Source organism: Polypterus senegalus, chromosome 6 (genome assembly GCF_016835505.1).
Source record: "Polypterus senegalus isolate Bchr_013 chromosome 6, ASM1683550v1, whole genome shotgun sequence".
NCBI lineage: Eukaryota > Metazoa > Chordata > Cladistia > Polypteriformes > Polypteridae > Polypterus > Polypterus senegalus.
In genome coordinates, this window is record NC_053159.1 from 154,887,054 (window position 1) to 154,900,331 (window position 13,278).

At 38.8% G+C, this 13,278-nt stretch overlaps 1 protein-coding gene across 2 annotated transcripts in view; it reads left to right on the top strand.

Annotated features, from left to right (window-relative positions):
• Window positions 1-11,823, top strand: part of wnt6b (wingless-type MMTV integration site family, member 6b) — an 89,974-nt gene extending 78,151 nt beyond the window's left edge. For both annotated transcript variants that reach the window (XM_039757400.1, XM_039757399.1), the window contains exon 4: window positions 10,254-11,823. In XM_039757400.1, coding sequence (XP_039613334.1) covers window positions 10,254-10,715 — 462 coding nt within the window. In that variant the 3' untranslated portion in view covers window positions 10,716-11,823. The remainder of the gene's footprint in view (window positions 1-10,253) is intronic.
• The last annotated feature ends 1,455 nt before the right edge of the window (window positions 11,824-13,278 follow it).

Below are 13,278 nucleotides of genomic sequence, written 5' to 3' on the forward strand. Positions count from 1 at the left end.
AGGATTTTTTTTTTTTATAATAGAGAGACAATAGAATACTAACAATGTATGGTATGTCCTGTAAGAATGGAATTGGTTGAGCTCACCTTGCAACCTGGATGAGATTGAAAATTAAACAAAATAAAATATATTTTTTATTTTTCTATTTACAAGCATAAACCCCTTCAGTCAGCTCTCAGTGTAACAATTTTTAACAAGCCTACAATATAAATCTGAGTAAAACGCCAGGAAACAGACAAATGTCAGTAAGCTGGATATTTTAGCATACAGTTGCTTTAAAAGAAGATTATTCTGAATAGGCGCATCATTAGTTTTAGCATATATCGTGAATATGATCAGCACAAGAATCAAACTTCAGATCAACAAGCTGGGGTTGTCCCCTGCAGGGTTTCACATGAGTCATACATGGAGGTCAGATCAAAGGTCAAGGCCTGGATACTGGAGACCAGGTGATAAAGCCCTGGAAACCCGCAATGATGACACTGACCCTGAACTGAATTATATATCCATCCATCCATTATCCAACCTGCTATATCCTAACTACAGGGTCATGGGGGTCTGCTGGAACCAATCCCAGTCAACACAGAGCGCAAGGCAGGAAACAAACCCTGGGCAGGGTGCCAGGCAACCACAGAAAAATTATATATATACTATTAAATTCATTCTAAATAAAAAAAGAAAATTAGTATTTCATAAGCCAATAACTGGTTGAATTATATATTGGCCAATACTGTACTATAGCTAATAACTGTTCAAGCTGTCACTCATTGCACGGTTGCACTCGGTTCCCAATCCGGGTGGTTTTTCAAGTGATGGATGTGGCAATGCACTGTAAGATTGGCACATGCTTACAACCAAACATTAAGCTTTTTTCTTTTAAGCTAATCCAGTTAGGCCTTCACTGTAAGTTTTGGGTCATTACCCCTCTAGAAAGTAACAACTCAAAAGTTACAGGTGGAACACAAAGTACCTAAAAACAGGGCAAAGTTCTAAACCTACTGCTCCTGAGGTCAGGTGACTCAGATATCACACAAACACTCTCCTCAACTCCCATCTCTCTTTCTCTCCCTCTGTTGCTTTCCTAGCCATGGACTTTTGTCTAACAACCTGATGAATACCTCCTATCTCTACACTCCCTTAGCCTCCCTTAGATCAAAACTTCCTCTTGTCGCTCCTGCACTTCTGTTGCAAAAGTTACCCATATAAATGGACAGGTTCCCCCATGAAGTCTCCATGCTGCCACCTGTAAGACTAGGAAACATGTTCTCTATCTATGAGTATGTGTCCTCCAGAGACCAGAGGGTGTTGTCAACACTGTCATTTCCTCCTTGGCCCCACTTCTGTCTATGAATGGAGGATCAGGCATCCATGCCAGTTGCTGTCATCTGCCCTCTAGTGTCCTGGCAGAACTCTGCATGAACACACTCTATCTTGCTTATGATGGTGACCTTGAATTGTATCCTTCCAGGGTGCTCAGCTCACATGCAGAGAATGCAATACCCTAGCAGCTCCTGTGTTCCCACACTGGAATTCACCTGTTCTGCTGCTGCCAGTGTGACATTTGTTCTGCCTTGCAGTTTTTCCATAGGAACACACCATGTCCAGTGCCATTTTGGTGATGCCTTTGCACTCCCAGCTTCTCTCCCTAGACACCCTCTTATAATGAAACATAATAGAAAGTGAAATAGTCCTTTTGGAGAAGGAGTCAAATACATTTTATAATCACTGTGTATGGCTATATGTATATTGTGTACGTGTTTTCCCATTTAAAGAAATGTTTATTTATATTTATTTCATTAAAAAAAAGATACATTAATTATTTGATTCCTAATTAACAGCATTTCACTTACTAGAATAATATATATTTTTTTATAATCCAATCCTTGCAGGATATGTGCAGTTCATTTCTGGCTTAAAGTAAATACCTCTAGGTCATATCTTGTTATAATTACAGAGCAAGAGGTAAAGTAGAGAAGGGTAATTTTTTGAAAATCAAAACATATTTAGCATAAACTGCTGAAATTTTAATGACCCGTGGTACAATAAAAAGTAAATATATTGATTGCCGTACACAAATGCATGTGCTTTCATAAATTGTTCATATAAAGCAGAAAGCAAGCAAAATTACAATAGTCAGTTTGAACGTTTGTTTCTCACAAAATTATCAGATATATAAGAAACTCATCTCTACTACAGTATGTGCACCACAATTACTTATAGAATAGTTGCCAGCTGTGCCATATCTTGGATGATTATTTAATTCTTTAGCAATATGAAAAAAAAAACATTGAATTAAAAGATTAGGTTCAACGGCTTTCAGATTAAATTAAATCATTCACTGGTTCAGTGACAATGTACAAAATGGACAGGAAGTGCATATCAGCAAATAATTTTTCTTAAAACAACAGAGAAACGTATTCCTTGAATAATGACAGGAACTGATAAGGTAATGAGATAGAGGAAGCAGATTGACGAGGCTTATGATGCAGCGAGTGTGTGATTAAAGGCTATAAGTTAATGGTGGAGGGGCAGCTAGTTAAGATTTTTCAAAATACAATGTATGAAGCAACTAGTGGGTTTTGCATTTGGTAGTAGTTTCCATTGTAGAGTAATAGGTAAATGGAGTCTTTACATTTATTATTGTCATGAATCACAGCTGGATTGGTTGGCAGTCCATTGCAGAGCACACAGATTTACTCAGACAATGACAGTTTTGGATCTCTAGTCAGTATGACAGCATGTCTTTGGGTAAAAAACACACAGTGGCATGAGGAGAATGTTCCTACTCCCACAGTGAACTCTGAAATTCTTCAGTGCATCCCATTTATCATCAAAAACACTTTACTCAGATCATTGATTGTATTCCATAGCTGTAAACATTCTAGACCTTTCTTGACTCTCTGCCTGTCCACTCACTACTAAGATTTCCTTTTTATTCTCTTCCTTTTGTGCTTCGTAAAAAACTATACTGAGAATAAGTGAAGAACTGCAACTAAGCAGTTTTGTTACCCTTTACTATTATTGAAAATGTAATAAAAATAAGAAACAAAGCTGTATCCAAATGCTGATCGTACTCCTAACACACTCACGTGCTAAGCTCCTTTTGCATATTTCACTCTGCCTGTGCTCAGATGTCTAACATGGCTGTTTGTTCTCCATTGGTGCTATTTCTTCATTCCATGTAGATGCACAGCAGAGAAGGTTATCAATCAAACTTTGGATCAACCTGATTAAATTGTATTAACCAAATCCAGCATCTAAATTGGTCAAACCAAAATGGACATTTTTTTCGGTAAAGCAAATTTGTATTTATTCTACAAATATTTACAAGGAAATGCTCTAAATTAAGACAAAATACTTCTACTTCTTTTCCCATTTATATGTGGGGGTCAATGAACCTATCAACTTTATCCATACAGCTTTGTCCTGCACCTCCTCTCCAGTCCAGTCCAGTCCAGTCTCCAGTCTTTCATTTTATCCATCAACCTCCACTTGATCCTCCCTCACTTTCTCTTGATGCCCCTGTACTTCCATTCTCATTTCTATTTTGACCACATATTTATCGTCTCTCCTCATCACATGTCCATACCACTTCAACCTACTTTCCAGTACTTTCTTAGGTATCTCTCCCACTTTTGTTGTACCTTTGACTGTATCATGTCTTATTCTGCTCTTTATCTGTAACTCCACACATCCACCTCCACATTCTTGTTTCTACCACATCCAACTTCTCCTCATAAATGGGTACAACCACTCTTCTGGTATTCTCTCCTGTTCATAGATCTTCTGCGTTAGATCTTACAACACATCTGCTCTCTCTTTCCCTAAATTCTCTCACACTCTCTCCCACTCGTATTTCATCTGGTCCTGTTGCTTTTCCATTCTTCTATTTTGAGGCAGCTTTAATTTTGACTTACTTTGTAAAAGGTTCACTGCCTACTTAACAAATGTAATTTGTGATATAATGCCAAATAATAAACTTTGTTAATTAAAGGCAAAATAAATTTGCCAAGCTCTGTATTAGTAGTTAGGCTTGATGTGAATAGCCGTTGTGTGCTAGCTTGAAGGACTGTGTAATCAGTTATATTTCTAAAGTATGACATGATATAAAGCTTGTTTCGCGAAACACACATTTTTTACTTTATTGTGTTTACTAGCTTTCTATATTGAATACTATCCTGAGTCACTTTACAAGTCCAGTCTGATAGTCCAATTTTTTATGGCATTTGGTTGAAGATTTCAGTCCAGTACTTTTCCCACTAGGCCACACTTCAAAAATGTATTGTTGAAACTTTTATGATTTCAAAATACATACTTGTTGAAATTTAAAAACGTCCTTGAGCTTGTTTTCAGCATGAACTGGAAGGCTCTTCTCAGTCAGTAAGTCAGTCAAATGACATTTTTTTCAGTGATTTTCAAAATAAGGTAGTTACAAAAATTAACCAACATTTTCAAATAAAATAAAAAGCATGTGGAAAGATAGAAGATCATTTGAATTTTAATATAGGTTTAAAGTTTTTTTATTATAATACAGTGTTTTCACTAATATTTGTTTACGACAGTGTGTTTTAGTCAAAGATGTATAATAAATTATGTTAGCTAACTTGGTTTAACTGGTGCTTGTTTCTCACCAGATTTTTTAAAATTCTATTTGTGAGAACTGTTTAAAATGAAAGCAGCAGTATAAGTGGACATGTCATATTTCATTGAGCTAGTTCTTCTAATAAAGCTGAAAAACATCCCCAAAACACAGACTTTAAGTGACAGATATTGTGTACCTGGCATGCAGATAGTCACAGATTAGTATATCATTATAATGTGCACGTTTTGAGACATGCTGTCAATTCCATAATTATAAATTAAACCGGGCTGTTTGTGTGACTAGAGTGTCTAACCCCTCTGGCCACAGCAAAAAATGTGGAGTGTGTTATTCCTTTCACAAGATGAGAGGCACAGCAAGTAAGAGCTGTCCTAGGGCAGTAAAAGTTTGGATCCACCAGTAAGTCTTATGCTGATTTCCAGCTGTGTCTTCTGGATCAGGACAGAATCTGGTTCTGTGTAATAATAATGATATCTGGAATGCACAGTTTAAAAATTGGGTTTTGTTCCAAAAGCCAAATTATAGATCTTTTGTCAGTACAAATAATGCTATTCCTCACTATGTTAAGAGGCTTGCATTACATATAACTGTCACCTTCCTGAAGCCACAATTGACTTAGACAGTTGGCTCCATGATGTGTGACCCAGGTCTGTCTTCCTGGAGCAATACATATTCTAAACATTAGGTGGCATTGTGGGGTGCTAAATGTGTAGCTGTCATGGTATCTTGTCTGATTTCTTTCTATACTCCAGATGCAAGCAGCTGGAATGAACTGCACTCTAGAGATTACTACTGTGTGAACAGCTGATAACCCATTTAGTGTTTATTTCTATCTCAGAACTGTGGAACCGTAATGTGCTTGTGAGAATGACTGCAAATAATAATAAAGGTGTTCATCTAGTGCATATAGTTGGCTTTTCTACAACATGTTTTCTGTGTTGCATTGGTTTTCTTAATTGCCTTAACATTTAAGTCAACAATCAATTAACATTAATCATATAGTTAGAAGTTACCAATATAAATACATATTTCAATGTATTTATTGTTTAGGAAGATGCAGCAGATTGTCTCTTTCTATATGTTGGTCTATGTATAGTATAATTCGGTCTGTTTTTTGGCTTCCGTGTCTTCTTTAATTTTTACAGACTATCATTTTAGTACCGATACCGATGTGATGAAAAAGTAGTCTAGTAGCTAGCAGCGCACACCACTCAGGCACCTCTTGGATTCGTTATAGGTGTGTCTGCTCATTGGACTCTGCAGCACTCAACTTTCTTCCTTCACGCTATAGACCATGCAAATATGTCATTTAGAAACTGAATATTTCAAGTGTTGGGTCCAGCCAAGCATTGATTCTTTCAGTGGGCCCTGTTACTGTCAGGAAGGCTCATACTTCCACTGTGACTTTGTATTCAACTGTGTATGCCAAAAATGGGTGGACGAAAATATATGAAAATCAGTAATGATCAGTAATACACATTTCTGTTACATGAGAATACATGAAACTCTTAATTGTGTTTCCTTTGAGTTGCATATATATTATGAAAAGAATATTAATGTATGTGTTTAAAGGTAAAAAAATATATTTGCTTTCCTTCCTGATCTTTCTCCTCTGCATTGTAATAATAATAAACAAAGGTGGTACCACATACCTTACGTGAGCCTGGAAGGCAACCATCTGCCGCACATGCATGACATTATGTAAGCAAAAATCAAACTAAGCTGCATGTCAAAAAACTGTAATTTCTTAATTCTTTACCCAGTTCTTGCTGACTCTTATTCTTAAGAGAAGTGGTCTGTGGTCCCTGAAAAGTAAATTGTATTTAGTTGCATTATGTCCACAGTAGTATTAAAAATTATAGATAGATAGATAGATAGATAGATAGATAGATAGATAGATAGATAGATAGATAGATAGATAGATAGATAGATAGATAGATAGATAGATAGATAGATAGATAGATAGATAGATAGATAGATAGATAGAGGGTGGCGCAGTGGTAGCGCTGCTGCCTCGCAGTTAGGAGACCCGGGATCGCTTCCCGGGTCCTCCCTATGGAGTTTGCATGTTCTCCCCGTCTCTGCGTGGGTTTCCTCCGGGCGCTCCGGTTTCCTCCCACAATCCAAAGACATGCCAGTTAGGTGGATTGGCGTTTCTAAATTGGCCCTAGTGTGTGTTTGTGTGTGTCCTGCGGTGGGTTGTCCTTGCCTTGTACCTTGCCCAGGATTGGTTCCTGCCCTGTGTTGGCTGGGATTGGCTCACCGTGACCCTGTGTTAGAATTCAGCGGGTTAGAAAATGGATAGATAGATAGAACGAACTAACTAAGTTTCCCAAGGGTGAAATTTGGCTTTTTATAATAGTACGTCAGTGCCCATTAGAAGATTAGTGAGAAAGGTATGAGCACTTGCTCTATTTGTTATTTTCTCAGAATTTCTTGGTTAGCCTCTCCATAGACTACAGGTCTCTGGACCAATCAGACTTTGCTAATTTACAAAGTTTTGCTCTGTTTATTTTTAATAAGCATGTCTGTTTATTAGGCTGCAGTCTCTCCGTGTGAGAATCCATATGCTCTTTCCAGCCCATAGTTTTGAGTAACTGAGAAACCATCTGCGTTAAATATGTGAAGAGTGTTGAATGAAATAGTTGATTATCTTATGTGGGGTACAGCCCGGACACAGACAGGCAGACATGTTGGTTCACCACACACATATTTATTTGCAATACTATATATTAAGTGCACAAACCCAGTGCCGCAGCACCAATCACCCCTTACAGTCCTGGCCGCACTACAATGCCTTGCACAGTCCTTCTGACCGCCTCCACTCCTCTCCTCCGAGCTCCGTCCTCTTCCACCCGACTCTTGCTGTCGACTGGAGGGAGGCGGCCCCTTTTATGTACGCCCAGATGGGCTCCAGGTGCTTTCTGAGGAGCTTCCGTCGACACACCCCCGTTTGGCGGAAGCACCAACTGTGTAGTCGGAAGTCCTCCGGGTGTTCCAGGTCCTCTTCCCCCCAGCACTTCCTGGTGTGGCGGAAGTGCTGGGCTCCAGGTTTCTTCAGGCATTGGGGCGCCGCCTGGCGGTGGCCACGGGCCCCTACAGGGCTGGGCTTCCAAGCCCTCTACCCGTGGCCCCCAATACAACCAAGGCGGTCGCCCCCACACTGTCTGGAGGAGGCACAAGCCCTCCTCCGGTTCTCCTGGGCGTCCCGGCTGGGCTCCAACCTCAGCCGCCTGTGACACTTATAAAGATTTGACATTAGATTCTGAACAAATTTCTGTCCTATTACTATAGTCTTAATCTTCCTTCAAACACCATGGTTTGCGTAAGGCTTCACTTTCACAGGGGTAAGAAAATCTGCAGTCACACATACAGCCACACTGAGGAAACTCATTGCATTTTGATATAAAGAGGAGAAGCACACAATTCCTGCCTGTAAACCAAAAAACAGTCTGAAAAGTGCTACGAGATGGCAATGCTATTAACTCATTGTTATGCCCCTCTTTCTCTTAATCTATTTATGTGATAGTTGGTTTGTATTGTGCCATTTGCCCTCATGGGCAGTCCTCCTCCTTAATATGAACCTCTGACCTTGTACTCTTCATAGCTAGTATATTTCAAACATTCATAAGGCTTCTCCAGCTGTGGCATCACTTCACATTGTGTGGCAGGTTGCCAGTTTATCTCTACGCATATACACACAAGTATACCAGGCATTTTAATTATTTTTGTATATAAATAAGCCAGCATATGTAATGTACTATAAATAAAACATAAAAACATTTTTTCTTCAACAGAGTTGCAGGTTGCTGGTGCCTGTCCTTGCAACATTTGGAACAAGTCAGGAACCATCCCTGAATCACAGGGAATACAGTCGGGGCAGTTTGGAGATATCAATTAATATCTTTGCTGGACATTCTGGAAAAATGAAGAAACCTCAGAATGAGACAGCAATCTGATCAATTTCCTGTTTTTTATTACATCAATTGTCCAGTCATTATCTAAAACCACATAATCCAGCTTCAGGGTCATGGGGAGCCAGAGGCTACCCCGAAGGCAGCAAATGGAAGACAAGAACCAACCTGTAATGTGGTTACAGTCACTTACAGAACACACTCACTTACACACACACACCTTCTCACTCATACCAGGCAAAGGTAGCTTGTCTGACTAATGTGTCCTGTATGTCTTTCTGGAATGTGAGAGAAAACTGGAACACCCTTAGAAAAAACATGCATGCAAGAATATGCAGACACTGATTGGACACTTGTAGATGGAGGAATCAGTGGTAACCATTTTGCCATATTATATTATATTATATTATATTATATTATATTATATTATATTATATTATATTATATTATATTATATTATATTATATGTTTCGTACCTTGCACCCTGTGTTGGCTGGGATTGGCTCCAGCAGACCCCCGTGACACTGTAGTTAGGATATAGTGGGCTGGATATTGGATGGATGGATATATTATATTCTACATTCAGAAACGCGCATACACATATTCAGTATTTTACGGGGTGTGCAGCCTGTCCTGTCCTGGAAGCATAGGGCACAATGCAGAAATCACACTGCAGGGCACATATTCACTCACATCAGGGCCAATTTAGAGTTGCCAATTCACCTATGCAGACATAGATCGAACATGCACATGGCACACAGAAAACAACTGGTTGTAAGATTCAAAGCCAGGATATTAGATTCAAGGAGCTTGCTTCCTTTCTCTGAGATCAGTTTATCTGATAATATCTACTTAGCGTGAAATCAGAAGATCATTGCTGGTTCTGTGAACAACCATCAGGACAAAAAAAATAAGACAGCTATGTTTAAGTGCTTTATATGATTCAGACATTTTTGTACATTTTTTTTGCTTTATTATTCCTGTGTGAACTGCTGTTCTGTTTTCATAATCTATAAAGAGAGGGCTATGTCAAAATAAGGTGAATCTAGTCAAACTTAATTAAAAAAACAAAACATTTCACCAACACATGAAACAATCAAAAAATGTTGTTCTGTAATTCCTTGTTAATCACAGTCTTCACAAGCAAGAACCCTTTCTTCACCAACTGTATTTTTTCAAACGTAAAGGTTTGGAATAGTTACCATATCATTAGATTTAGACAGTGGCCGGCTGGCATTTGGTGAATGCTTGACTGCCGCTCTTAATTATACCTAATACTAATAAATTGCCCAGTGTTCACCTTTGACCCTCTTTGTCAGTATCACTTTATCACATTCTGAAATGCCGCCACACAGCTTAAACTGTGCTTAGAGAGAGGTCATATTCAGGTAACTGGGCAGGTGCGGGGTGTGGTGTTGAGGAAGACAACCTTCGACTGAGCAGCAATCCAGCATTTAGCAGCAAAGGCCCATAAAGATTCATTTTACATAGAATTATAGCATGAACTGCCCCTTTTTCATAAGTTCCACTGTATTTTTATTGTATGTTTTCTTAATTAAAAAGCTGGTAGAGATAAGGGCATTGCATTAATCATGGCTAATTATCAGAAGTGTATATCTAAGTGATTCCTGCCGTCAAGCCTTCTAAGCTTTGAGATGGCTCGGAGGCAAGAGGAGGTGAATTCTTTTCAAATAGCGTCTGCTTTTATCTAACCAATCTATCTTTGTCTCTAACTACAGGCTGTGAAGAATTATATGAGAACTGAATGTAAATGTCACGGATTGTCTGGCTCATGCACACTCAGAACCTGCTGGAAAAAAATGCCTCATTTTCGCGAAGTGGGTGATCGCCTCCTGGAAAGGTTTAATGGAGCCTTTAAGGTGATGGGAGGCAATGATGGTAAAACCCTCATCCCTGTGGGGCACAACATTAAACCGCCAGACAAGCAGGATCTCATCTACTCTGCGGAGTCACCTGACTTTTGTTTGCCAAACAGAAAGACTGGCTCCCTGGGTACCAAAGGGCGTGTGTGTAATAGCACAGCAATGGATGTCAGTGGATGTGACTTGCTATGTTGCGGACGAGGCTACAGAGAAGAGACGGCGGTGTTTGAAGAGAACTGCTTGTGCCGGTTTCACTGGTGCTGCGTGGTGCAGTGCAAGAAATGCTCTGTCAGGAAGGAGTTAAGTCTGTGTCTATAATGTTGGATCTCATTTGGAAGGATAAAAAAGAAAAATGACCACCGGCTTTGCAGCTCCTAGAAAGTGATTGTGAAAAATACTGGATCCAGACAAAGCTGCAGTCGCTGATTTTAATCTGTCTGGGATGTGGAAACAAAACTGAACTGGAAAACCAGATTGATAAAAAAGGAAGACAGAGATTATTTTTTAGTTTGTCATGAAAAAGGGTCCATCTTTTTTCTTTTCTTTTTTTTTATATTTTTAATTTATAATAATTTGACCATGTAGGACATTCAAATGAAACTACTACCATTCCCTTGTTCTAAAGCACTTTGGATGCAAAAGCCTGTTTGGTGGAATTCTCTTCTCTTACTGAGCGCTTGGTTATGAACGAGGACATTACCAGTTCTTTAGACATTTGAAGAGTTTAATGCCAAGTTCGTATGTTATGTGAATGGGGCGTCTGCAATCCCACACTATGACTAAACTGCCACACTTTCATTCAAGCACATACTCTATTCTCTCTAGCATCTTTTCTGCATGGCTTATCACATTTAGTTCAAATGTTACGTTCCTGGTCAATTTCCTTATTGGGTTTATAACATATATTAATAAATAAAGCCTCTATTCTCCTTAGGCCTTATGGTAAGCATCATGAGTGACCTGGAAAGAAACACTTAAAAACATTCTGATGCCAAATGGATACACTGCACAAACCTAAATAAATGATGGCTGAAAATGTTCACAACCTTAATGGCTAATGAAATTTGTTTGCTTTAGGAAATGATATTTTAAGCTGCTGGAATCCATCAGTGGGCAGCCCAGCCTATCAGCATGGGGATCCCACAGTAAATACAACCTTCTTTACTTTGCAGTGAAATGGGGAATTTATATCTAAAACACTTTATTTGGAATAAATAATACATATGGCAAAAAATGTCCAAGTGTAAATGGGAATATGCATATGGTTTGTATAACTGATTTGTAAAAAAAAAAAAATGAAAGCATAAAAGATGTACATGGTTAGTTTTGTTGCACACTGTTCTTAAACATTTTTTAAGTGGTTACTCAAGAACTGTGTATTTTTATGAAGTGAAAATGTGGTAAAATTAAACAATTTGTAAATCGGCTTCTACTTCAAATGTATCAGTACCTATGCTTATAGAACATCATACTGTGAATATATTATGTGTATATTTATGTACTGTATATACACATGGTATTTATGCACATGTGTGTGTGTGTTACCACAAGGGGGCACTTGGTAAACTAAATGTACTGCATGTAGTGTAGATGTGTTCATGTGACTGCTGTGTGGCGAACCAAAACACAGGAACCTGTAAGGGCTGTTTCATGTGAGCAACACTGAAGGATGCTTTACTTTTATGTTCCTCACGGGGCTCCTGCACTCCTATGAGGATTCCCTTTTGGGGTGTGTTTTTATATTTTCATTCACAAGGGCAGAACCGCTGTTTGTGCCTTTCTAATGTCTGCACACAGCCTGTCAAAATGGCAACACCCTTGCAACGTCCATACACCTGTTTACAAATTAAACATTTTTGTTTTTTCTTTCTTTCTTAGACACAAACTTAGGGGGTATTATCCAGGGTGTGGCACACATCTTGGTTGTTCTCATCAAAAGGGAAGAATAGGTTCTGAGGACTTAGTGTAACGTGGAGCCAAGCTTGTGCGTACACAATTGTATTCACTTATAACTTAGACATAAATACACTTGTATATAAAGTAGACATAGATATATTATGAGGAAAATATGCAAAGCCTGCATATACAGTTTTAATACAGTGTGTGTCTCTCTCTCTGTATGTACTGTATTTATATATACTAGCCGAAGTACCCAGCATTGGCAGGGTATACTTCTAGAAAGGTGTATGTTATTTTTCAAATGGTGACCCTGTTATTATTGCTACCATTACAGTCGGTCATCCACACTGCCTGTCAATGTTTCCACTCTCGTGAGTCAAGGATCTGTTCTTTTTGGATCCAATTGGATTCCAGAATTGTGGTATCCATGAATGCTGTCATGTCTAACTTGTTTTCTGAGATCAAGGTGAACAGTTCATAGTGCTTAAATTATTAAGAAATGCCAACAAAGCAGGAGTTAAACAACAACCCTTTGATTCTCTTTTGTGTTGCACAGCGGTTCCACGCTCAATCAAGCCTCACAATGCACTGCAAAAGTGCATGATATTCCATTTTATATTACATTAGATAGAAGAGGCACACAGCATTGCCCTGGTAAGTTATGTTAAGCTCTGGTCATTTTGTCTGCTAGTCTGACTTTAGTCTGTTTGAATATTTTACTTTTTCTGAGAAAGCAGGTGACACTGGTGTGCAAACTGTAGCACACCAGGAAAAGCAAAAACTCTGGGGACCCCAGGGTCAACATTTTGGGTTCCAAACCAGTCTGTCTTGACATATTGGTTCTAGAGAACAACTATGCCAAATTTGGTTCCAGTTGGTCAAAGAGTGCAGAATTGTATTAGTAACACACACACACAGACAGACATTCGATTTTTGGAATGTCATTTGTAACCTGCTTAATCCAGACCAGGGTTGCATGAGG